This window comes from Rhinopithecus roxellana, chromosome 15 (genome assembly GCF_007565055.1).
Source record: "Rhinopithecus roxellana isolate Shanxi Qingling chromosome 15, ASM756505v1, whole genome shotgun sequence".
NCBI classification, from domain to species: Eukaryota; Metazoa; Chordata; class Mammalia; order Primates; family Cercopithecidae; genus Rhinopithecus; species Rhinopithecus roxellana.
In genome coordinates, this window is record NC_044563.1 from 55,632,903 (window position 1) to 55,660,247 (window position 27,345).

Below are 27,345 nucleotides of genomic sequence, written 5' to 3' on the forward strand. Positions count from 1 at the left end.
ACTTACCTAGAAGGGGAAAAGCAACCTCTGTCCCCTCATCAGTGCGTTCTGAAAGGATAAGTAAGGGAAGAAATCATAGGTCTTTTCATCCGTTCACCATGCAATAATCTAGTCTACCCCCAGAGGTTAACATTAAGTTCCCCAGAATACCGGCCTCTGCTTTAATTAGCTTTCTGCTAAATAACTCTAAAGAAAGATTCTAGATGGCTTTCCATATCTTACCTGGATTTTCCCCTTTGGCAATTTTAATCCATTAGTCTTAATAATATTATCTCCTAAAATGATGCCAAAGAATTCCTTTTCTCTTTGGTATTTATGTCCTTCAAATATCTGTAACTTTATGTTCTCCTTTAATCACTGCTAAAGAAAACTTAAGATAGGAGTCCTCTACATATTGCCTCATAAATCATCTCTCTTAAACTCTTTAATTATTCACATTACTACTCCCTGAACTATTTCAAATTTCAAGGTAATAAAGTGTTCAAAAGAGAAAGCAGTATTCCAGGTGTGGTCTAATCAGAATAGGATAGAAATAATATATCTTGTTTTATTTCTCTATATATGCCATCTAAAAATCTCAGTGTTTTTCTGCCAGACCACGTTTTAAACAAATACCTAATCTGCTTTCCACCAGAACTTGTAAGTATTTACATGGATTTAAGGGTTTTTTGGTTTTTGTTTTTATTTTGAGACAGAGTCTCCCTCTGACACCCAGGCTGGAGTGCAGTGGCACAGTCTCAGCTCACTGCAACCTCCGCCTCCTGGATTCAAGGGATTCTCGTGCCTCAGCTTCCCGAGCAGCTGGGACTACAGGCGAGCGCCACCACGCCCAGCTCATTTTTGTAGTTTTAGTAGAGACGGGGTTTCACTATGTTGGCCAGGCTAGTCTCAAACTCCTGACCTCAAGCAATCTGCCCGCATAGGCCTCCCAAAATGCTGGGATTACAGGCGTGAGCCAACGCACCTGGCTAAGGTTTTCTACTTTTTGAAAAATATTAAAAGGACTGGATTTTACTACTTCTTTCCCCCTTGACTCACCTTCCCACAAAACTAAAAAATTTAGATGCATAAAAATACTTATTCTAGGCCAGGCGCAGTGGCTCATGCCTGTAATTCTAGCACTTTGGGAGGCCAAGGTGGACGGATCTCTTGAGTCTAGGAATTCAAGACCAGCCCAGGCAACATGGCAAAACCCCATCTCTACTAAAAATACAAAAAATTAGCCAGGCATAGTGGCACACACCTGTAGTCCCAGCTACTCAGGAGGCTGAGGCAGGAGGATCACCTGAGCCCAGGAAGTTGAGGCTGCAGTGAGTCATGATTGCGCCACTGCACTCCAGCCTGAGCGATGGGAGTTAGACCCTGTCTCAAAAAACAAACAAACAAACAAACAAACAAAAAGCAAAACTCATTCTTAGACAAAAGATATTTTATCCTCTCCCTATAACTGTTGCTGTATATTCACAGTTGTTATTTACGGCTGACTTGTAGTTTTATATTACCTACAAACTTTGTAACATCCTATTTTTTTTCCTAGTCATTAAAGACAGGGTAAATCCCAAGGATGTTGAATTTGCTCTGAAAACAAACAGGAAAAAAGCTAAAAATATAAAGAATATATTCTCCCCCAAACAATCATCCCATGAAATTCAGAAAGGTAGTTCTCCTACCTTAATACTATCTTTTAAGAGGACACCTACCAGTAGTGATGTATTCAGCTACTAGTTCTGACTCTACCACAGCAATTGATGGACTCTCAGGAGAATGTCTCTTTTCCTGGGTCATCTGAATAGGCACTGCCATTTGACTCAGGTCAATAGTGGGTTGTCTTGGTTTAGATTCCAATTTTTCCTTTACTGCATAAAAAAGTCAGGGGAAAAGTTAACTTTTATTACAAACAAGTACCAAAACCAGAGTTGTCCACAGGAATAATGAACCAGACCTCTGGGGTGCCACACTTGCAGTGACTAAGTAGACAGTGAATTGAAAAGAAAAAAGCAGATTGCTATGTATGGCTGTTTAGTGCACAACTTGCATAACCATACTCAGCAGCCTAGTAAGAAGGACTCACATACAATAACACAAAAATCATCTCTTTTTTATCTCTAAGCCAAACAACTGAATTTTTCTCTTGTACAAGCTCCTTAAGGTATTTCCTATACCCTTCCTCAAGGTATTCCCTGTGGCCTTGAGTTCATCAACCTAAAAACAAAGGGTGAATAAGCAGTACATAACATGATTTGCTCTAGAACACATCTACCCAGAATAGCACAACACAATGACCAGTTTAATTTGCGCTATTAAAAATTCAAGATATCTCCAAATGAATGTTACAATATCTTCAACAACTCCTAAAGAATACAAATTTTCATGGTTAGAAAAAAATGGCTTCTCTGTTTCTACAAAAATGTCTGATACAACAGTCTGGAATCAGAATGATTTCCACGAGTAGATTCACTTTCTATATACCTTGTTATCAACTTTTCTACAAAATCTATGTGTTCAAAATCCCCACCTCTATCAGGTATTAACAGAAATGGCTGAGTATGTCAATGACAAAGAACTAAAGAAATCCCTAAGGTCAAAAATAACACCGACAGAAGGATGAACCAAAGACTTACATTAAATGCTAGTAATCTTTGGATCAAACAAGGTGGAAGTTACAATAAACGGTAACCAGTAACTAAGTCCACTGAATGTTCATACCCACTGAGTACATAACCTGACAAAAATCAAAACAATTAAACAAAATAAGTAAAACAAGAACAAAAATACAAAAGTCACCCTACGAGTAGAGAGGACATTGAATTAGGAACCAAAAGATGAGTCTCACTCTGCCACTAATCAGCTGGATAACCTCTCTAGATCTCAGTTTAGTTATCCATAAAATGAAAGGGTTGGATGACATAATTGCTAAGGTCATTTAAATACTCTGAAAATCTTTGACCTATTATAGTAGAAAAGTCAGTACAACTTCCACAGGTTTGTTCTAGAGTTTATCAAAGATATTTAGTAATTAGAAATACTGATAGGATCTTGTTATATGAGGACAACTTTGCATGACAGCTCAAGTGGCGAACCTATACTATTCAAAGAAATAAGTCTGAAGATAAAATTAAAACAAATCAGAATGTTAGCAAGGGCCACTAAAGGTGTTTTGTGCTTTACCAATATCAAGGAGGATAGCAAGGCCCTTCAATCTGCCTCCTGCTACTCTTAAATGCAAGTGGCAACTGTACTGTATCTAGCCTTGTGCTTAGAAGTGATAGAACTACTCCTTTCTAGTGCTAAGAAACAATAGGACTCTCCATTTTAAGCAAGAGACAAAGAAGACAGAGCTGTCAATTTTTTTTCTCCTTTCTACAGATAGTCCATTTGTACTTCAATATTCCTGTGCACATCTTATTGAACAAGTAAACCAGACTGTACCAATGATTATAGACAAGTCCAGAGGGGGGAAATGTGCTCAAATAATAGCAATAATAATAATAATAATAATAATAGTAATAATCATAACAGTGGTAGTATTTTAGCACAACCCGTCTCTAGAGAAAACATGCTTCATTCAGTTGAGCATGTGAATTCATACCTGTTGTCTGTTGGAGTTCTAACAGAGCTTTGATTGTTGAAGTAGCTGATTGTGATTCACTGGATACATCCTGATAAATTATGGTAGGGCTAGTCTCCATTGCAATCTCATGTTCTGACCAATCCTGACGCCGGGAAGCAATTACATGAACTACAGGCTGGGAATCTGTTTTATATTAGTTAAAAAAAAACAAACCCTATAAACAAAGTTTCTCTTAAAAAAAAAAAAACAATTTTTTTTTTGTCTGTTTGTTTATCTTTCTATTTATTGTAAACTACATGCTTTATCTCCCCAAGAAGACTATAAGCCCCTAGAGGGCATAATGTCTTTCACTTCTGAATTCACTTATTCATTCACTCATTCATTGATTCCACAAACTGGACACTTATGTGCCAGAATCTAGATATGGCATTGAAGATATAAAGGAGCTCACAGAATAATCAGAGGATGCTCAAGAAGCACATAGTCTGGTTGGGGAGACAGACATGTAAAAAGACAAATTACAATTCAATGTGATAATTGCTATTATAAATAGGTATGCATATGTGTAGGTGAATGCATGTTTGTGTACAGTAAGAACAAAATGCTGTAGGAGTCTTACTTTCTCCAATGCACCTGAAAATATGTGTTGTATTACAGCCTGAGCATTCTGTCAACACTTATTTGATGGCTGAATTACTGAAGGAAATCCTGTTCACTGCCAGCAAGAAAAGACAGATGACCTAGAACCAGCATGATATAACAGGACAAGTGTAACATCTGGAGCTCAAAGTCATGGGTTATAGCCCCAACAATATCAATTATTAGCAAGTTGATTCTTTGGGTCTTAGTTTCACTATTTCTAAGATGGGAATAAAGTTACCTCTCTTCCTCATAGGATTTCTGAGTATGCAATGAAACGATACATGGAAATGAGCTTTATAAACTATGAAGGCCAATAGAAATGTTATTATTGTTTCTTTGTAGCTTATAAGTTCTCAATTCTAAGACCGTTTGTTAGTTTCAAAATAAATTATAGCCGTAATTCAAGGCTGATTATATTCATGCTATACAGGTACACATATAAATACTACATGTGCATCAAATCAAGCAACAAGTTATTTTTTCAGTTTTCCACCTATAAAATAAGCAAGTTGGACTAGACTATTACGAACTTCCTAAACTCCTTTGTCCAAGACACCAAAGAGGAAATTGTGGAGGATATAAAGGCATGATTCCTTCTTCTAAATTCAGATTATAATGGAGGAAACGTCAAATAAAGATATATGGCTTTGTAGCTTGGGGCAAATATCAAACGATTAGGCAAACAAGACAAATAGAAAGTAAGAGGCTGCTTTGAATTGGGATGGTCAGTGAAAGCATCACAGAAGAATGAAAAGAATTCAAGTAGCTCCCAAAACAAGAATAAATATAATAAACGTTTAACCCTCTATGAACCTTATATTTTTTAAAGCCACAAAGTTGTTGAAAAATGTTGGGGCAAGGGGAACAACTCTTCCAACAAAACAGCCTTCCTGAAAAAAACAAAATCAATATACAATAGATCTAGAATTTTTAATTACCATGAACAAACTACATTTTTCTCCCCAAAACTCCAGGTAGAATATATGCCACACTAAAGACAAATAATTTTCCATTAAACTTCCCCAGAAATACAGAAGACTGGATGCTATCCTGCAATATCAAATGCCACGTGAAGCACAGAGCAGCTTTTATTTATTCATTTTAAGTAGATATGTAGAATTTAAACTTAAGAGAATTGATTACATTATGAAATAATTCCTTTTATATAACTTAAGCCCTCAAACTTAAGAAAATTTCTTTTTTTTTTTTTGAGACGGAGTCTTGCTGTGCCGCCCAGGCTGGAGTGCAGTGGCCGGATCTCAGCTCACTGCAAGCTCCGCCTCCTGGGTTCACGCCATTCTCCTGTCTCAGCCTCCCGAGTAGCTGGGACTACAGGTGTCCGCCACCTCGCCCGGCTAGTTTTTTGTATTTTTTAGTAGAGACGGGGTTTCACCGTATTAGCCAGGATGGTCTCGATCTCCTGACCTCATGATCCGCCCGTCTCGGCCTCCCAAAGTGCTGGAATTACAGGCTTGAGCCACTGCGCCCGGCCAAGAAAATTTCATAATGATATAGGCAAAGAATGACTTCGCAACCCAACCCTACAAGACACACTGAATATCCACAAAAAGGCAGGGATTGTGTTTATAGAAATAAGGTAGAAAGAGATAGGAAAAAGGGAAAACAAATTTCCATAGGAGAGCATCTATCAAAGACCATTATCCCAAACAACATCACCTCGTGGGTACTAGAGAGATTGCTACATCTCTGTCTGTCTATACTCAGAAAGAGCAGCTGACCATCATAAGTATCACTGTAGCAACCCTGTGACACAAGATAAGTGTGTGAACCTACTTGAAAACTCGTCTTTAAATGATTCTCTCTCCTACTTTTGGCTTATGCTTAGACCTAAATGAATCTACTGTCTATCAAGTCATGGAATGCAATGACTAGGAAATCAGGAGCTTGATCTCACCAGTAACACGTGCTTATGCAGTGTGCATTCATCTAGACTTCCTGCGTCTCTTGCAGATGGTAGCCTTCTGTCCCTCAGATGTCTTTCTGAACTGAACAAGTATTTATTGGATACCTACTACATATTAGATACTAGAGATAAACACTTTAGCATTATACTCAAAGGCAGACTCAGACATCTCTGTGGAAGAATACCTCCTATGTCTCTATTATAAATGGCCTATATCATGCTTTCATAGAATCTTAAGACTTCTCCATTAGAAGAGACCTTAAAGTTTGTCTAATGCTGCCATCAATCTTATACTAAAATCTTCACAATATTTCCATGGGTCTGAGAACTCTAGCACCAAAGTACTCACTACTTTCTAAGACAGTTTCCTTACAACTCTGCACAGTTATGACAATCAGAAAGTTTTTTCATATTGAGTAGAAACAGGTCTTGTTGTGACTTCTACTTAGCACTTCTATTGTCTGTTCCTGTATCCACAAAGACCAATTCTTTTCCTTCTTCCACATCACAGTCCTCAAGATAACTGACAAAAGCTCCTATGTCCCCACCAACCCAACCCATCCCCATCTTCTCTTCTTCATGATAAATATCCTGTTTCCACCAACTATTGCTCATACAAAGTGATTCCAAATACCTTACACACCTAAATCATTGCTTCTAAACTAAACCTAAGATATCAATATCCCTTTTACGATGTAATATATACCTTCCCTCTGAAGCACTGTCATAAAGCTCAAGGACTTCACAGTATTTAATTGCCTAGACAGCAAGGCCCAAAATGTTCCAGAGAACATTTGTTCCTCAAGATGTTTGCAAAAAAGGGTTCCATGGTCAAAAAAGTTGGGGAACATTTTATATTGTATCTTCCACTCTTCATCTTTCATATACATATTAGCACATAATTGCTCTGAAAAGTTCTGCAATAAGTATGTTTCTGCTCAACCTAGATTTATTCCCCACCCTCACCTTTGACCTACTGAGATCATGAAACTTCAGAAAGAAATCATTCTAGAAACTGACTTATGACTTACTCAAAGCAATGTCTTTACAAGATACATTTTTATACTTAACTCATGCCTTATTCCATCATAAATCTCTGCCCTTGGTTTTGTCTCATTTTCTTCCACTTCACTTAATATAATCTTATATTTTAATCCACCTTAACACCTTTTGGAAACAAAGCATAATATAAATAATCTTTAATACTTGTTTTAAAAAAATCTGGAACACATTCCCAAATACGTTCTAGGCTACCCCATTCCCAAATGAGAAAGGGGAAAAAGCCCATTTAGGAAGAAAAGCACAGGAACAATATGACACACGATCTGATCTTCAGTAAGTGACCAAGGCAAGGATGGCCTTAATCCATTAGGTTTGGTCACCTACTTATCTATCCATATCTAGGTGTATACTACTTACTACTTAACAGGCCCACTCACAAGGTTAGGGAGAACTCCAGAAAAAAAAAAATCTGGACTCAGGCAACAAAAATGAGTTTATAAGGTGCAGCTTAACCCAGTGCCACAGTTATTATGGTAGATGCTCTGCTACTTTTTCATTCAGTGAAATTTTTACTGAGTACCTTCTCAGTCCTAACTGAACTCTTTGATAAATACCAGACATGTATGAAGATGAATATGATCTTTAAGCTTGAGAAGCTAATAGCCTAGTTGAAAAGAAAACAATTATAATACACAAACAAAACATACAAAATAAAATGGTCAATGTTAAAAGAGCTGATGCACAAAGCAATATTGGAAGCCTAACATAGAAGAATGAATCCTTTCAGGGTGATCAAGGAAAGTCTCAAAATAGGGTGATGATATTCTAGCCTATAAGGAGACAGTTGAGGAATAAAAATTTCTCTTCCTTCGGGGTGGAGGACAGTAGGTGAAGTTCAGAAACCACAAGTGGAATCAAGGCATTCTCTTGGCATACGTTGTCCTTATTCCAGGACTTGTGTAGCAGAAGTCACCAGAAAAAGGACCTGAAGTCAAGAAAAGATTGATTTTTCCTTAGAGTAGAATGCCAGCTATTAAATGTGCAAAGAATAATGAACTTAGGAAAATCATCTATGGATGCTAAAACTACTGGATAAGTGTTTGATGAGGAACATGATATTTATATCATGGACCTTCCTACAAATTACTATTAATCTCAAAGGGAAACACGTTAACTTCAGAGTGGAGAAAACCAGACGACATCATCTTAACCAAGTGATCAATGTGAACATCACCTATGCTGGTACAAGCTGGCATCATGTTTCTCCTGATAAAACTGAGGATATAACATCCTATCTGTGGAATTCCCGATGAATCTAATCATGAGGAAACATCAGACAAAACCAAACTGAAGAATATTCTACAAAGTAACTGATCTATACTCTTCAAATATCAAAGTCAAGAAATACAAAGAAAGGCTGAGGACCTATTCCAGGTTAAAGAGAATTAAAAAACTATGACAGTTAAATGCAGCTAAATGCAACGTGTCTACCTGAATTTTATTGAGTACAGGTGAAAACCATAAAGAACATTATTAGCTAATTAACAATATTTGAATATGGATTGTAAATTAGATAATATTACTATAACATTAAATTTCTTGACTATGATAATTGTATCTTAGTCATAAAAAGAAGAATCCTTAAGAAATATAGGCCTCTCTTTCCCTAAGTGGCCTGAGGTAATCTGTGAAAATGGTTCGCTATTCACTTGACCCGGAGAACCCCACGAAATCATGCAAATCAAGAGGTTCCAATCTTCGTGTTCACTTTAAGAACACTCGTGAAACTGCCCAGGCCATCAAGGGTATGCATATTCGAAAAGCCACGAAGTATCTGAAAGATGTCACTTTACAGAAACAGTGCGTACCATTCCGACGTTACAATGGTGGAGTTGGCAGGTGTGCCCAGGCCAAGCAGTGGGGCTGGACACAAGGTCGATGGCCCAAAAAGAGTGCTGAATTTTTGCTGCACATGCTTAAAAACGCAGAGAGTAATGCTGAACTTAAGGGTTTAGATGTAGATTCTCTGGTCATCGAGCATATCCAAGTGAACAAAGCACCTAAAATGCGCCGACGGACCTACAGAGCTCATGGTCGGATTAACCCATACATGAGCTCTCCCTGCCACATTGAGATGATCCTTACTGAAAAGGAACAGATTGTTCCTAAACCAGAAGAGGAGGTTGCCCAGAAGAAAAAGATATCCCAGAAGAAACTGAAGAAACAAAAACTTATGGCACGGGAGTAAATTCAGCATTAAAATAAATGTAATTTAAAGGAAAAAAAAAAAAAAAAAAAAAAAGAAATATAGGCCTACAAATTTAAGTAAATATAAGAAACATGATAGCTCAACTTACTCTTACATGGTTAAGAAATTTTAAAAACATACACACACACAGCAGAAGGAGGGCAGAGAACCAACAACAAAGTAAATGTGGCAAAATGTAAATAAGTAGTGAGTCTAGGTAAAGCCTATACACAGGAGTTCTTTTTACTATTCTTGCAACTGTTCTGTAATTTTGAAATTGTATCAAAAGAAAAGGTCACTTTAAAAAGAAAAAAGTGGCTAAAAACTACAAAAGCAACAATGTAACAGAAAAATAAACTGCTATATAGTACTTACATTCCTAATAAGTAGGAATATTCTTCACATACTTTGAAAATCAGCATGACCTGAGACTAACCAACATCTTAATCCCTTTCTCTTTAAATCACAGCATATATATTCCCAGACCTAGTCTTTGTAAGAATGTAGTAAGCAGCTATACAAGGTGATAAGGGGAGGGAAAAACAGATTATAAAAATCTGCCTTACAGTCAACTATGCCTATTCTAAATTGTGAAATCTTCTGATATAGAATATTTTAAAAAGTAATATACAATGAAAGATATATTAGGTTGGTGCAAAAGTAATTGCAGTTTTGCCATTAAAAGTAATGGCAACTGCTTTTACACCAACCTAATAGAACAAATAAAAACAGAAGACACAAACTTATGTCCCATTCTTAGAATAAAAACTGAAGATTCGGTCAAGCACAGTGGCTCACGCCTATAATCCCAGCACTTTGGGAGGCCGAGGTGGGTGGATTACTTGAGGTCAGGAGTTCAAGACCAGCCTGGCCAACATGATGAAACCCCGTCGCTACTAAAAATACAAAAAATCGGCTAGGCATGGTGGCACGTGCCTGTAATACCGGCTACTCGGGAAGCTGAGGCAGGAGAATCGCTTGAACCCAGGAGACGGAGGTTCCAGTGAGCTGAGATTGCGCCACTGCACTCTAGTCTGGGCAACAAGAGCGAAACTCCATCTCAAAAAAAAAAAAAAAAAAAAAAAAAAAAGACCTAAAGATTCAACTAATGAAATAGCATGTTTGGGAAGTACTAATTGGTTCATAGATCTCTTAGGAAAGGACTAACAATTTCAAAGGATAACCTGGGATTATGTATATACAGACTTCTACTGTTCATGTCCCCTTTTTGCACCAACTCATACCAAACATTTTATCTGCCCTCTTTGAAAATATATCTTGAGGGCAAAAAAGGCCAGTACAGATCAAGAAACTGCATACCAAAAGAAATGATTGGAGAATAAGCATCAATCAAGTATAACCAGCAGATAATTGACTCATAGTCAATACAGAATGATAAAGTCCATCTTAGCAAACAGATTCAGAAAATATTACTATCACTGATAATATGCTGAAGGAAACTATCCACTCTCTATAATGAAGGCAATATTATGTTTGTTAAAATCAACATTTTCATTTATTTTTAATTGATGAATTTTTAAAGAACATTTTGAATGCTTTCTTATCCTGTCCTCTCCTCACTGGAGTGTCAACTTTCAGTCTTTGGCATTTTTTTGTTTGTTACTAATAAAATTCTTATACTAGAGCTGTATGTGTATTTTTTTTATTTTTAATTTTTTTTTTATTATACTTTAAGTTCTAGGGTACATGTGCATAACGTGCAGGTTTGTTACATATGTATACTTGTGCCATGTTGGTGTGCTGCACCCCTCAACTCGTCAGCACCCATTAATTCATCATTTATATCAGGTATAACTCCCAATGCAATCCCTCCCCCCTCCCCCCTCCCCATGATAGGCCCTGGTGTGTGATGTTCCCCTTCCCGAGTCCAAGTGATCTCATTGTTCAGTTCCCACCTATGAGTGAGAACATGCGGTGTTTGGTTTTCTGTTCTTGTGATAGTTTGCTAAGAATGATGGTTTCCAGCTGCATCCATGTCCCTACAAAGGACGCAAACTCATCCTTTTTTATGGCTGCATAGTATTCCATGGTGTATATGTGCCACATTTTCTTAATCCAGTCTGTCACAGATGGACATTTGGGTTGATTCCAAGTCTTTGCTATTGTGAATAGTGCCTCAATAAACATACGTGTGCATGTGTCTTTATAGCAGCATGATTTATAATCCTTTGGGTATATAGCCAGTAGTGGGATGGCTGGGTCATATGGTACATCTAGTTCTAGATCCTTGAGGAATTGCCATACTGTTTTCCATAATGGTTGAACTAGTTTACAATCCCACCAACAGTGTAAAAGTGTTCCTATTTCTCCACATCCTCTCCAACACCTGTTGTTTCCTGACTTCTTAATGATTGCCATTCTAACTGGTGTGAGATGGTATCTCATTGTGGTTTTGATTTGCATTTCTCTGATGGCCAGTGATGATGAGCATTTTTTCATGTGTCTGTTGGCTGCATGTCTTTTTTTTTTTTTTTTTTTTTTTTTTGAGACGGAGTCTCGCTCTGTCACCCAGGCTGGAGTGCTGTGGCCGGATCTCAGCTCACTGCAAGCTCCGCCTCCTGGGTTTACGCCATTCTCCTGTCTCAGCCTCCCGAGTAGCTGGGACTACAGGTGCCGCCACGTCGCCCAGCTAGTTTTTTGTAGTTTTTAGTAGAGACAGGGTTTCACCGTGTTAGCCAGGATGGTCTCGATCTCCTGACCTCGTGATCCGCCCGTCTCGGCCACCCAAAGTGCTGGGATTACAGGCTTGAGCCACCGCGCCCGGCCGACTGTATGTCTTCTTTTGAGAAATGTCTGTTCACATCCGTTGCCCACTTTTTGATGGGGTTTTTTCTTGTATATTTGTTTGAGTTCTTTGTAGATTCTGGATATTAGCCCTTTGTCAGATGAGTAGATTGCAAAAATTTTCTCCCATTCTGTAGGTTGCCTGTTCACTCTGATGGTAGTTTCTTTTGCTGTGCAGAAGCTCTTTAGTTTAATTAGATCCCATTTGTCAATTTTGGGTTTTGCTGCCGTTGCTTTTGGTGTTTTAGACATGAAGTCCTTGCCCATGCCTATGTCCTGAATGGTACTACCTAGGTTTTCTTCTAGGGTTTTTATGGTATTAGGTCTAACATTTAAGTCTCTAATCCATCTTGAATTAATCTTCGTATAAGGAGTAAGGAAAGGATCCAGTTTCAGCTTTCTACTTATGGCTAGCCAATTTTCCCAGCACCATTTATTAAATAGGGAATCCTTTCCCCATTTCTTGTTTCTCTCAGGTTTGTCAAAGATCAGATGGCTGTAGATGTGTGGTATTATTTCTGAGGACTCTGTTCTGTTCCATTGTTCTATATCTCTGTTTTGGTACCAGTACCATGCTGTTTTGGTTACTGTAGCCTTGTAGTATAGTTTGAAGTCAGGTAGCGTGACGCCTCCAGCTTTGTCCTTTTGACTTAGGATTGTCTTGGCAATGCGGGCTCTTTTTTGGTTCCATATGAACTTTAAAGCAGTTTTTTCCAATTCTGTGAAGAAACTCATTGGTAGCTTGATGGGGATGGCATTGAATCTATAAATAACCTTGGGCAGTATGGCCATTTTCACGATATTGATTCTTCCTATCCATGAGCATGGTATGTTCTTCCATTTGTTTGTGTCCTCTTTGATTTCACTGAGCAGTGGTTTGTAGTTCTCCTTAAAGAGGTCCTTTACATCCCTTGTAAGTTGGATTCCTAGGTATTTTATTCTCTTTGAAGCAATTGTGAATGGAAGTTCATTCATGATTTGGCTCTCTGTTTGTCTGTTACTGGTGTATAAGAATGCTTGCGATTTCTGCACATTAATTTTGTATCCTGAGACTTGGCTGAAGTTGCTTATCAGCTTAAGGAGATTTTGGGCTGAGACGATGGGGTTTTCTAAATATACAATCATGTCATCTGCAAACAGGGACAATTTGACTTCTTCTTTTCCTAACTGAATACCCTTGATTTCTTTCTCTTGCCTGATTGCCCTAGCCAGAACTTCCAACACTATGTTGAATAGGAGTGGTGAGAGAGGGCATCCCTGTCTTGTGCCAGTTTTCAAAGGGAATTTTTCCAGTTTTTGCCCATTCAGTATGATATTAGCTGTGGGTTTGTCATAAATAGCTCTCATTATTTTGAGGTACATTCCATCAATACCGAATTTATTGAGCGTTTTTAGCATGAAGGGCTGTTGAATTTTGTCAAAAGCCTTTTCTGCATCTACTGAGATAATCATGTGGTTCTTGTCTTTGGTTCTGTTTATATGCTGGATTACGTTTATTGATTTGCGAATGTTGAACCAGCCTTGCACCCCAGGGATGAAGCCCACTTGATCATGGTGGATAAGCTTTTTGATGTGCTCCTGAATCCGGTTTGCCAGTATTTTATTGACGATTTTTGCATCGATGTTCATCAGGGATATTGGTCTAAAATTTTCTTTTTTTGTTGTGTCTCTGCCAGGCTTTGGTATCAGGATGATGTTGGCCTCATAAAATGAGTTAGGGAGGATTCCCTCTTTTTCTATTGATTGGAATAGTTTCAGAAGGAATGGTACCAGCTCCTCCTTGTACCTCTGGTAGAATTCAGCTGTGAATCCATCTGGTCCTGGACTTTTTTTGGTTGGTAGGCTATTAATTATTGCCTCAATTTCAGAGCCTGCTATTGGTCTATTCAGGGATTCAACTTCTTCCTGGTTTAGTCTTGGAAGAGTGTAAGTGTCCAGGAAATTATCCATTTCTTCTAGATTTTCTAGCTGATTTGCGTAGAGGTGTTTATAGTATTCTCTGATGGTAGTTTGTATTTCTGTGGGGTCGGTGGTGATATCCCCTTTATCATTTTTTATTGCATCTATTTGATTCTTCTCTCTTTTCTTCTTTATTAGTCTTGCTAGCGGTCTGTCAATTTTGTTGATCTTTTCAAAAAACCAACTCCTGGATTCATTGATTTTTTGGAGGGTTTTTTGTGTCTCTATCTCCTTCAGCTCTGCTGCTCTGATCTTAGTTATTTCTTGCCTTCTGCTAGCTTTTGAATGTGTTTGCTCTTGCCTCTCTAGTTCTTTTAATTGTGATGTTAGAGTGTCAATTTTAGATCTTTCCTGCTTTCTCTTGTGGGCATTTAGTGCTATAAATTTCCCTCTACTGTATGTGTATTTTTTAAATCCCCTATTCTAGATCTAGATTTTATACTCCTAGAGGGCAAGAACTATATTGTACTCCTCTGTAGGGTCTAGCACAATGCTTAGTATGTAGTATAAACTAATCAATAATTGTCAAATTGAATTAATGGACTAATCAGCAATGTGAACCATGTAAAACTAATCTGGGAAGACTCCACCAAAGAGTTAAAATACTAGTGTTTGCACAATCTGAAGACTGTGTATAAGAAAAGTGAAGTTGCTAAGAAAGCACTCCAGAGAGAATAATGGGGAGGCAGAGAGAGGGAATGGAGAGAGTGTGGAAAGAACAAGGGAAGATAAACAGCTTTGCTTAGATGCATCAGAGTACATAAGCACAAACATAAATGTACCACCCAACAATAAGAACAATTAAGATAACTGAGAGACGTGAGTACTAGATTTGTAGAAGGTCTCAAAGCTTATGATCGTGAGCTTACTTCAAGAGATTTCTTAGAAGAGTAACATAATTCAAACAGCACTGAGGACAAAGAGTTTCCTGCTGTAGAATCTAGCTTCATAGTTCCTTCTGTATAATTAGGACAACCATATGATTATCTGGGATACTTTTCAGAGTGAAAGGGAGTACTTTAATAATTGTGCCAGAACAACATAAAGTAGGACTTGTTCCATGCAAATAGGAATGTATAGTCACCCTACTTACAGCCCACTTACAGTCTACCTCTGACCACCTTGATTCTTTCTCAGGGTATAGCAACAACCATTTCAAAATATATATTCACTTCTTTGCATACTTTTTCTCCTACTTACCCAAACCAGAGAGGAAGAATATGAAAATTATCATCTGGGAATCATAACTCTATCCAGTTTAATATTACCTACCTGACAGATTCATCATCTAAAGTTAATTATTTGATGAACACATTCCATGCAGGAAAGAATGGCAATCTTTACCAAAAATAAAATTTCAGCTCACCGATTTAACATCAAACAACAACAACAAAAATAAAGCCAAAAGAATCGACAGAGCATACAAATTTGTTGTGAAATGCATAGAAGCAACCTCTAAAACCTCTATTTTAGAACTCAGGCACTATGTCAGTAGTACTTATATAAATCAGAAGTAAAATAGATCTTACCTTGGGAACTCTGGGAGGACTCTGTAGAAGAGGAACTACTATCTGTATAATTATGTGGTTCTTCTTTTCCTTCCTGAATAGATGAATTACCAGCCTCTGCTACCCTGGATGCTTGCTGTAATGTTTCTGTTACTAGTTGTCTTGTTTGTTCACTAACAACTGTTGCTTGAAAAGTCACTGGTTTGGGTTTAATAAGAACCTAGGAGAAAAGCAGAAATATACTGAGATAAAATTTTAGAACACGATTTAAAAATGCTAAACTTCTAGGTCATAAACTAATATTTTCCTGATATGGAAAATATTCTGTAAATTATGCTTTTTAGGCACAGTATTGCTCATCAAAGAGTAATTCAATCTACAGACAAATTACAGTGTAAGCCATATACAATGTTTTAAAGTGGTACATGCCAGACTGCAATAGCCATAATTCTGACAAAAACCTTTGTGCCTGTTTTCCTATGACTTTAGAAGTCATTTTAAAATCTGTAGACTATATAGTAAAATGATATCCACAAGCTGAGGATGGCAGAACAAAAAGACACAAGGAGTCTAGATTCCCAGTGGAATGTTTGTGCTGCAATATCAGTCCAGGACTTCCTCCCTCTGAACTTTTATTAATATAATAAAAATAAAACCCTAATCTATTTGAGCCAGTGTTCTTCAAGTTTTTTTTATTTCTTTTTTCTTCATTGGAAACTAAATCAAATTCCTAATTGACACACCTGCAAAAAGTAAAACTTGCTTGGGACCTAAACTAATCTTTGAAGAAACCCCAGATGAATACTGATTTGACAACGATCAGAAGCAACATGGAACATGTGTTAGATCAACTCCTGGTAAAAGTAAAAAACACTGAAACAAGTGAAATGGGAGAAAATTTTCAAACTGGGCCATTCTACTTCAAAATCTGAACTCTAGGAGTTAACTTCAATTGGGTCTATGGAATAAAAACTATTAACTCATCACAATTATTTTTGTTTCTACCATATATAAGATTCTAAAATTTCTCAGACTCTATTAAGTTACTCATTTCCAAGAGTTAAGAAGGAAAACATGGTTTATATCATACTTTAGATGATGAAGCAAATGAAATTATTATAATTGAACTCCATAGGCAATTTGGACTTGTCACAAAAGCTTTTTTTTTTTTTTTTTTAGATACGTAAAGTATTTGGCTATAATTCTGAGGAAACAGATTCTAAAAGTAAATTAGTAGTTTATAGGTAAATTAATACCTCTTATACAAATTCCAGGATGGCATTTCTCAACCAAAACATACTGCTTCCCTCAATATTCTCAGAAAAGCAAAATACCTACAAAATAAACAGTAGCCTAGCAACATACGATTAGATTCTGAGCCTCAAATTCCGAGGCAAATTTTCAGAAAAGTTCCCTTATCTTCTATTCGTTGAAAAATAAATACATCTCTAGCTTATCTATTGTTCAAGGGGTCAAGCAAAGCTAATTTTATAAGTAAATAAAATGCTTTTGAAGGCCATGGTAGCTTATAAAAAGTAAATATTTTTCTTTGAGTGATTCTGAATGACTATGATCCTCCTTCAACCACCCCCCTCAAATCACAAAATACACCTTCAGCAAATTGTATTCCCAGGTAATTATTTCCCCATAATCTTTGCTGATAGCACGACATAAACATTTAGATATCTTTAAGAAAGTACTGAAAAGATAAACGAAGTTTTGACGATACGTGAATAATTAACACATTCAAACGTAACTTTTAACAATCTGATTTCTTAAAGATTGCTGATCTTTTCCTTCAAATTTCTACCTGGGAATTTTAGGAATTGAAAATATTTAAGAGCCAAGAAAAATCATCATATCTTATAGCATACCTGTGTTTTCCCTTGCTGCCCATAAACAATTTTTGTTGGGATGATTTTAGCTGCTGGTTGAACTGTGGAACCTATTCCTTTTGGCTGCGTTACAATCATTTTGGTGATGGGTCTTGTAGCAGTGAGGATAGCTGGCTTTGCTCCTGTTGGCACTGTCTGAATAGTCTTTTCTCCCTAAATTGAAGTCAATGATTACATAAGAGATTTATATGCATATAAATGATAAGTCCTCTCACTGAAAAATCAGTAAGGTTTTACCAGGATGATGAAAAAAGGGCTGTAGATTATGTAACAAAGTATAATGTTTCCAGGAAATCAAAAATCCTAGACTTGGTCGAAATGATCTAGAAAGTCATCTGACCAACTTTCTACCCAAAGAAGGAATTAATTATTCTCTGATGAGTGAATTTTTTAAAATTACCACATGCAAAAATACTTATTACACTGTCCCATTCATGGAATACATACAATAGTCAGAAAATTCTAGAAGAAGGTATAGTACACTGTTAATGCTTGTCTCTAAGAATTGGGATTATAAGTCTTATCCCCCATATACATATTTATTTGCTAATATATTTCAAATAAATATTTATTTGTGTAATTAGAAAATTACTGTGCAATATACCAGTAGCTAAATGTACACACACAAAATAAATCCCCTAAGTTCTACATATATGAAATTATAAGGATATATAGTGAATGTCTACACGAAGAAGTATGGGCAAGCAAAATCAGCAGAAGTATTAACATTCTTTCTAAGGTTATATCTAGGAAAAATTTGATGAACATATGTCATGAGGAAAGAATGTTATATATTGTTAATAATATATAAGGTTATATGTAGGAAAAAAGGATGGGAAAACTCAGTGCTTCCTATGTTGTACTATTCATATATTACTAACATCCTTTTAGTCTATTAACTAGATAGCTTATATCCATTAACTTTTCATCATTTTCTATACTTTCATCTACTTTATTCTTAAGTACCATTTTCTGGTCACTCATGAAATCAACATCATTTTACATGAACTTAACTAAATTAGGTTCAAATACAGGGACTTTACTAAATTATTAAAATTTTTAAAATTAAAATTCATAAACTTAAGATGGAAATGAAAAGATCTGAGAATGTGCACCTCATCAGTTTTCCTTAATTTTTAGCCAGCATCATCTAAACATGTGCCTATCTAAACTTAGCAGCCAGTAAACACAAAACACCCAGGTGAGCTGGCTAAAAAGCAATCACTGTGAATTCAGAGCTAAATATAATTACAAAAATCACAAGTTTAACTATCTGCTGTAATTATTTAAGGGAAACATGAAGAATCTGCCAATGGTGTTATTACTTATTTCAACACATGCATACTCTTCACAGTGCCATCTCTGGAAAGAGCTCTAGTTCATTTGCCAAGAGCCACTAGTTTGCAAGTGAGCATACCTACCTATTAAATAGCTCAATGGACCCTGTCCAAGTATGATGAGCCATTCAAGCCAAACAAAACCAACTAGTGGCCTGTTTTTCAAAAAAGCTCTTCTGATGTGTGTTGTGGGCATGCACAGGTGAGCAAGTGGTGAGTAGAGGTGAATGTGCCTATTTGGTCTTTGGCAGGGGTGGCAGGGGCACAGTCTTGCTCTGTCACCCAGGCTGAAGTACAATGGGCTCAAGTGATCCTCCACCTCAGCCTCCCAAGTAGCTGGGACAATAGGCACCCACCTCCACGCTAATTTTTGTAATTTTATAAAGATGGGGTTTCACCATGTTGCGCAGGCTGTTCTCAAACTCCTGGGCTCAAGTGATCCACTTGCCTTGGCCTCCCAAATTGCTGGGATTACAGGCATGAGCCTCCAACCCAGCCCAGAAAATGGTCTTATATGTTGATTTGCTTGTTTTACTAGCACTGCCTGTGTCAAACAGTTGTTATCAGAGATATCTAACAGCTATGAATCATACATGACTCTCAGATCTTTGTGACCACAGGGACTAGAATACAAAGCAGCCCCTCTTACATATCAAGTTCTTTGAAATTGCAAACCACATTACAAAGGGTTCTGAAAATCTGAATTCTAATCCTGGCTTTACTTTTGGCTTACCATGTAAATTCAGGCTAGGAACAATCTGTTTTCCCACACATTGAAAAAATCTAATGCTGGACATAAAAGCTTCAATGAAGCTTTTATGAGATCTACTTAAGTGAAGTATAGCATTCCACGTTCTAGTGAAGTCAGACAAGGTAGGGACACTAACAAGCCAAAACAGTTAAGTACCAAGAATAACAAGAAGAAGAAAATCAATGATTGAGGACTTCTTATGTGCCAGGCCCTATTCTAAGCACTTTCACAATAGCTACCAGTTACTAAACAACCTCCCTGGTAAATATCATCAACCCCAATCTACAAATGAGGAAATTAAGAATGAGAGAGGTTGAACATGTCACCCAAGGTTAAACAACTACAATATGAATAAAGCCCTGGTTTGTCTAACTCCAAACCTTCTACCAACTGCCTTCAGAACTATAAATAAATCTGTTATTTCTTTGATTTTTTTTTTTTGAGGCAAAGTCTCATTCTGTTGCCCAGTCTGGAGTACAGTGGCATGATCATGGCTCATAGCAGCCTCAAACTCCTGGGCTCAAGTTATCCTCCCACCTTAGCCTCCAAGTAGCTGGGACTACAGGTGCATGCTACTATACCTGGTTAATTTTTTAAATAAATTTTTGTAGAGGTGGGGGTCTTGCTTTGTTGCCAAGGCTGGTCTTGAATTCCTGGGCTAAAGCGATTCTCCCACCTCAGCCTCCCAACCAGCTGGGATTACAGGCATGTGCCACCACATCCAGCCTGATTTTATTTTTTAATAGCTCAAAGAGGTAAACATTAAAAAGAAAAAGAAAGAAAGAAAGAAAGAAAGAAAGAAAGAAAGAAAGAAAGAAGAAAGAAAGAAAGAAAGAAAGAAAGAAGAAAGAAAGAAAGAAAGAAAAGAAAGAAAGAAAGAAAGAAAAAAGAAGAAAGAAAGAAAGAAAGAAAGAAAGAAGAAGAAAGAAAGAAAAGAAGAAAGAAAGAAAAAAGAAAGAAAGAAATAAAGAAAGAAGAAGAAAGAAAGAAAGAAAGAAAGAAAGAAAGAAAGAAAGAAAGAAAGAAAGAAAGAAAGAAAGAAAGAAAGAAAGAAAGAAAGAAAGAAAGAAAGAAAGAAAGAAAGAAAGAAAGAAAGAAACAAATTCCCATCAATTAATTTAGTCTTAATCCCACATATTTCTCTTTGCCCACCCTAAGCCAAATACTAGGTCAGTATCTACTGACCATAAGCTGGAATAAAACAGTGCTCCAACAGAAGTCCCCCTACAGTTAAGCCAATGGAATTCTCTATCTGGACAAAGCTAAGCATCTAAATCATGGTCACAAGCAACTTAGCTATGAGCAAGTATGAGCAACATGCTTTAGAAATTACTGTGAAAAATGGCATCAGTTGGTAGTGCTTTAACAGTTATTATATCACAGCAGTAGTAAATCAAGCCATTCTGGCTATTGTGGGGTTCTCAAGTCCTTGTGCAAATATTTATATAGCTGGTCTTTAAACCCTCTGTGAATTGCTAAATCTGCAGTTGAAGCTCTTACTTACTCCAGCATTTAGCAACGTTGTGACAACATTTTTGCCCGGGAGGCCTTGAATGGTCGTTCCTTTTCCTGTAGTCTTTTGCACAACAATCACATTGGGCTTGGAAGTCATTGGGATTGTAGTGATTTTGGTAGTTGTTCCTTAGAAAAGGGGAAAGAAAAGGAGGCCTGAGTTAAGGACTAGAGATACTTGGTTATTTCTATTTATATTACACACAATTAGTACATATAGTAAATGTCATTCCTAGATGACATGAAAGCTGTCATGACGATGAAAATGAAGGCTTGGAATAGTAAGTTATAAGTCATACCAGAATGAGAGAATATTAAGAATTTACTCTTAAAGCAGTCATCTTTTTAGAATCTGAGAACCTATACACAAAACTCAGAATCAAAAAACATCAGTTTCACCATCAATATTCTTTGACTAGTTAAAAGAAACGGCCGGGCGCGGTGGCTCAAGCCTGTAATCCCAGCACTTTGGGAGGCCGAGACGGGCGGATCACGAGGTCAGGAGATCAAGACCATCCTGGCTCACACGGTGAAACCCCGTCTCTACTAAAAATACAAAAAACTAGCCGGGCGACCTGGCGGGCGCCTGTAGTCCCAGCTACTCGGGAGGCTGAGGCAGGAGAATGGCGTGAACCCGGGAGGCGGAGCTTGCAGTGAGCTGAGATCCGGCCACTGCACTCCAGCCTGGGCGACAGAGCGAGACTCCGTCTCAAAAAAAAAAAAAAAAAAAAAAAAAAGAAACAAATCAGAATCTCTATTCTATGGCATATATTTCCCCTAGACCCAGTATTATATCTGTGACTGAAGTGATGGGAAAACCCTTCAAAAAAGAACATGAAGTAAATACTTAAATTTACATAATACTAGGTTCTAGAAAAAATTTATGAAAAGAAATAAGCCATTATTTTTCTGTGATTAAAAAAGACAAAGTAGGCCAGGCATGGTTGGCTCACGCTCATAATGCCAGCACTTTGAGAGGCCGAGATGGGCGGATCACCAGAGGTCAGGAGTTCAAGATCAGCCTGTCCAACATGGTGAAACTCTGTCTCTACTAAAAATACAAAAAAAACTAGCTGGGAGTGGTGGCGGGCGCCTGTAATCCCAGCTACTTAGAAGGCTGAGGCAGAAGAATTGCTTGAACCTGGGAGGTAGAGGTTGCAGTGAGCCCAGATCGCGCCACTGCACTCCATCCTGGGCTACAGAGTGAGACTCAATCTCAAAACAAACAAACAAAAAAAGACAAAGTAAACGATATACAAAACAAGTCACAGATTCACTGTATGCTTCTGTAATCTGCAGCACTCTGCAGAGTGTGAGGATAAAACTCTAATTTACATATATAAACTTATATTGTCAATTATTAAAATCTATCTAATAGGTCTATACCTACTGATCCAAACATAGTATTACTTTGCCCTCTCCCACATATCCTTCCATAATTGGCTTCTCTTCTACCTATCAAATCTACCTTCCAACCTTCAGATGTAAATTCTGGTGCAAATCTTTGATTTATTCCTTGTCTTCTTCTCTTTTTCAAAAAATTTTATTTTTATTTATTTTTTTTTAAGGCAAGGTCTTGCTCTGTCACCCAGACAGGAGTTGAGTGGAGCAACCACAGCTCATTGCAGCCTTGACCTTCCGAGCTCAAGTGGTCCTCCCACCTTACTCTGATTTTTTGTAGAGACGAGGTCTCACTATGTTGCCCTGGCTGGTCTCAAACTCCTAGGCTCAAGTGATCCTCCTGCCTTGGCTTCACAAAGTGTTGGGACTATAGGTGTGAGCCACTGTGCCTGGACTCTTTTTTTTTTTTTTTTTTAAATAGAGACGGGGTCTCACTCTGTTACCCAGGCTGGAGTGCAGTGGCATGATCATATCTACTGCAGGCTTCAACTCCCGGGCTCACACAATCCTCCCATCTCAGCCTCTTAGGTACCTAGGACTTCAGGTATGTGCCACCATGCCTGGCTAATTTCTGTATTTTTTGGTAGAGATGGGGTCTTACTATATTGCCCAGGTTGGTCTTGAATTCCTGGCCTCAAGTGATCCTCCTGTTTCAGCCTCCCAAATTGTTGGAATTACAGGCATGAGCCAGCAGGCTTGGCCTGTTTCCCCGTCTTAACTCCCTATACCTCTCAACAAGATGAAAGCCCCTTAATCTCCACACTGTACCTTTTTATGATTCCTCAGTGCTTAGGACAGTGGATGACAATTACATTCTTAAAAAAATTAAATTTATCATGCCAAGAACCTGGAACATGTCACCTGGTTAAACTCCCTAATTTCCCATTTCGTCCCCAGTTCTAACTTTCCCTCATGTTTCAAAATTCTATTAATACATAATCTGTCCCTTAATCTACCATCTTAATCTAATTAGCATGTACTCCAGAGTACACACCATAAACTTTATTTTTTTTTTTTTTTTTTTTTTTTTTTTTTTTTTTTTTTTTTTTTGAGATGGAGTCTCACTCTGTCACCCAGGCTGGAGTGCAGTGGCCGGATCTCAGCTCACTGCAAGCTCTGCCTCCCAGGTTTACGCCATTCTCCTGCCTCAGCCTCCCCAGTAGCTGGGACTACAGGCGCCCGCCACCTCGCCCGGCTAGTTTTTTGTATTTTTTAGTAGAGACGGGGTTTCACCATGTTAGCCAGGATGGTCTCGATCTCCTGACCTCGTGATCCGCCCGTCTCGGCCTCCCAAAGTGCTGGGATTACAGGCTTGAGCCACCGCGCCCGGCCCATAAACTTTAATCTAACAAGTAACTTCTTCATTATGGCTTCCCGTTACCTACCACACAAAGCCCAAACTCCTCTGCCTAGCTTTCCAGGCTTTGTCAGACCTTAATTTTTAGAATTAACTAATGTACACCTCTCCTTTAATGTGCTGGTTTCCACATTGGTCTTTGAGCATACAAATTCCAATGCTACTTTTGCTCCTGTAATTTCCTCTTATTATGAAAAGAGGCATGTCGAGTTCTTCTTCTATAGGCCTATATATCATCTATCAAATGACTAAGCACAGAATTATTACTTAATAAAAACATGAGTAATATGTCTTCAAAAAATAAACACAATTTTATTATTTTCCACTGGAAAACCTTAATATTCCTTACCTAAATTTTTTAAACAAAGTTACACTAAGAATAAGAATATTCTAGCTATATGTTAATTTTGGCAATACTGCTACAAAAAATGTCTTTATAACATACTTGCCATTATATAATGTCGCATTAGTCCAAGGTAACATGCTCTGAGCTTACATAAAAGAGCATTTTAATCTATGAACTAGCTTCACAACTTTTTCCATTTATTTGTAGTCTCTGAATAGTCAGCTGTTAAGAACTTCAAAAACCAAGCTGCCCATGATTCACTTTAACTTTAACTCTTAATTAACTTTAATCCCTCACATGTGATTAACTCTATAGACCTTTTTTGACACGGTTTCATACAGACCTCTTTTGACATGATTTACTATGTTTTTGACTTTATGCCAAAGTACAAGGGCCACTTTTTGACAAAACTTGCTTAACAAATGAATTATATTTTTACCTACTAAAATGTCTAATCCTCTCCATTACAGAAGTTTTTCAATTTATATGATAGTTGCAAACCAAGTCCACAAGCTTAACAAAATGTGGTGGGCGGGGTGGCAAATGTCAGAAAATAGAAGAAAAAGGAATAGCATAAGGAAAAGCAAGTCTAACATTATATTTATAATTGATACAATGATCAATTATAAATGTCTGAAATTCCAGTGAACATGTTTCTATATCAGGGGATACCTACATTATATTGAAGAAGTATTATTCCTTACAAAAAAGTCACCTTCTGTGCTTTCACAGTAGACTGCCGTTCCCATGTTACACTAGAATTATACAAGTTCACTTGCTTAGCATTCTTTAGGGCAGATAATAAAACTCATGCATATATTCCTCTGTATCACAACACACAACAGAGTATCTGGCTCGTAGCATATCAGAAGGACCCACCTATATAGTCTTCACTTATAAAACAATCGAGATATAATGGGTGCAAATAACTGTAAATCCCATTTGGATAATAATGAACTATGATATTGATGCATTCCAGGCATTCTTATTTTTAAAAAAGATCCCTGTAAAAGTTTGGGCATTATAAAAGGTAGGCTTAAAGAAGAACACAAATTTATTGGCTCAGATTTTACTATTCTATTTATAGATTCTAAAATTACCTGACAATCTTGATCTCTTAGGTGAGGTTTTATGTTGCATTGCTCAAAGAATGAACGAATGAAAAAGTGCAAAAACAACAGCTTCTTTCCTGGACACTGTACTAAAGATCAGGAGAATTAAAGTTTTGCTGTTGTCACAGGTTCTCATAATGTCCCCAGAATCAAGGTAGTGAGTTCAACTCTGAAGAATCCAATATAATTATTCATCTAACCCACAACAAAGCTCACAAAAAAACGTACAAATCTGATAATCTAATATATAAACATGTAAATAAATATTTGATTCTATAAAATATGAATTGGCCGGGCGCAGTGACTGACGCCTATAATACCAGCACTTTGGGAGCTCGAGGCAAGTGGATCACCTGAGGTCAGGAGTTTGAGATCATCCTGGCCAACACGGTGAAACTGTTTCTGCTAAAAATACAAAAATTAGCCGAGCGTGGTGGCAGGCGCCTGTAATCCCAGCTACTCAGGAGGCTGAGGCAGGAGAATTGCTTGAACCCGAGAGGCAGGGGTTGCAGTGAGCAGAGATCACACCACTACATACATTCCAACCTAGGTGACAGAGCAGGACTCTGTCTCAAAAAAAAAAAAAAAAAGATATGAATCAACTCTAAAAATAGTCATGGATTCCATTTAACTGCTTGTTCTAATAAAAGGAACAAAGTGATCTTTCTAGAAAGTACTCTGGAAGCATTAAATTGCATTCTAGGATATTTATACAGAGGAAGTAAGAATTCCACAAAATAATTTATGTATAATAATGTTCATCATAGAATTATTTATAACGACACACACACACACACACACACACACACACACACACACACACAAGACAGCCTGTAAGCAACCTGAAACTTGCTACAATAAGAAAATGGTTAAATATGAGGGGGGGTGTCAAAATACATTTACTAGCATGGGAAAATAACACTACTACAGGAAACAAGGATAAAATCTGACTATATTGGATCCCAATTAAAAATATATATATACACACACACACATTTATACAAATAAATGAATAGAAAAATGAATAAAAAGAAATATACCTAAATTTTAACACAGTCCTATGGATAGTAAAAATCATAGGTTTTTAATTTTCCTTGAACCTTGCTGTAGTTTCCAAATTCCCCCACAATGAGGGGAAAGTATCTTTTTTTAAGCCTTCTATTCTTATAGCTAGATGTGTGAGTGTATTTTAAGAAAAAAGCCAGACACAGTGGTTCATGCCTATAATCCCAGCACCTTGGGAGGCCAAGGTGGGCAGATCGCTTGAGCTCAGGAGTCTGAGACCAGCCTGGGTGACACTCAAAACCCTGTCTCTAGAAAAAATACAAAAATTAGCCAAGCATGGTGGTGTGGGCCTGTAGTCTTAGCTACCCGGGAGGCTGAGGTATCAGGATTGCTTGAGCCCAGGAGGCTGATGCTGTAATGAGCCAATCACACCACTGTACCCTGGCCTGGGCAACAGAGTGAGACTTTGTCTTTAAAAAAAAAAAAAAGGAAAATACTTCTTTTTTGTTTGGGGGAGATGGGACCCTAGAAAAAGCATCTGCTCATGGATGCAGACAGAAAACTGTGTAAATTCATTCAACCAGGCTTATCAATAAACAGGCAATGAAATGTTTATAGTAAACAATAAACAGTTTACTATAAACAGGCAATGAAAGATTTTAAAACTAACCTATAATTCCAGTATCATAGATCAACAATAATATTATAAAATAAGAAAACTGTCTTTATAGAGAACAGTGAGATGTAACACAAGGAATAAAACACTTTGGAATATAAGTGTCAGTGAAGCAGAGATAGAGACGTAATGAGCACCATGCAATGAATAAAGTTGTTTAAATTGTATGCCAAGTATATCCTGTAATGCTGGAAAAGTCTCTACTCATGTACACTCATGCACTTGAAGTAGCAACTAACCATGAATGGTTTTATAATTCAATACAAAGATGGATAACACGTTATACCTGTATAA

General features: G+C 37.4%; 2 protein-coding genes across 10 annotated transcripts in view; one reads left to right on the forward strand and one right to left on the reverse strand.

Moving 5' to 3' along the window:
- The window catches only part of EMSY (EMSY transcriptional repressor, BRCA2 interacting), a 108,228-nt gene that overhangs the window by 13,230 nt on the left and 67,653 nt on the right, over positions 1–27,345 (reverse strand). For 5 of the 9 annotated variants that reach the window (XM_030917374.1, XM_030917368.1, XM_010366780.2 and 2 more), the window contains 6 exons: positions 21,147–21,283; positions 17,534–17,707; positions 15,681–15,879; positions 3,590–3,754; positions 1,701–1,856; positions 7–48 (listed from right to left, as the gene is read on the reverse strand). In XM_030917374.1, the coding sequence (XP_030773234.1) occupies positions 7–48; positions 1,701–1,856; positions 3,590–3,754; positions 15,681–15,879; positions 17,534–17,707; positions 21,147–21,283 (873 nt within the window). The remainder of the gene's footprint in view (positions 1–6; positions 49–1,700; positions 1,857–3,589; positions 3,755–15,680; positions 15,880–17,533; positions 17,708–21,146; positions 21,284–27,345) is intronic. The other 4 variants (XM_030917370.1, XM_030917375.1, XM_030917373.1 and 1 more) reach the window with 2 other exon arrangements.
- LOC115893487 (60S ribosomal protein L17) lies at positions 8,793–9,427 on the forward strand. The gene has a single exon (XM_030917377.1). The coding sequence runs from the start codon at positions 8,833–8,835 to the stop codon at positions 9,385–9,387; it is 555 nt and encodes a 184-aa protein (XP_030773237.1). The 5' UTR covers positions 8,793–8,832; the 3' UTR covers positions 9,388–9,427.

Excerpts from the sequence above, each read along its gene's own strand:
- LOC115893487 (XM_030917377.1), top strand. The coding sequence starts at position 8,833 with ATGGTTCGCTATTCACTTGACCCGGAGAACCCCACGAAATCATGCAAA.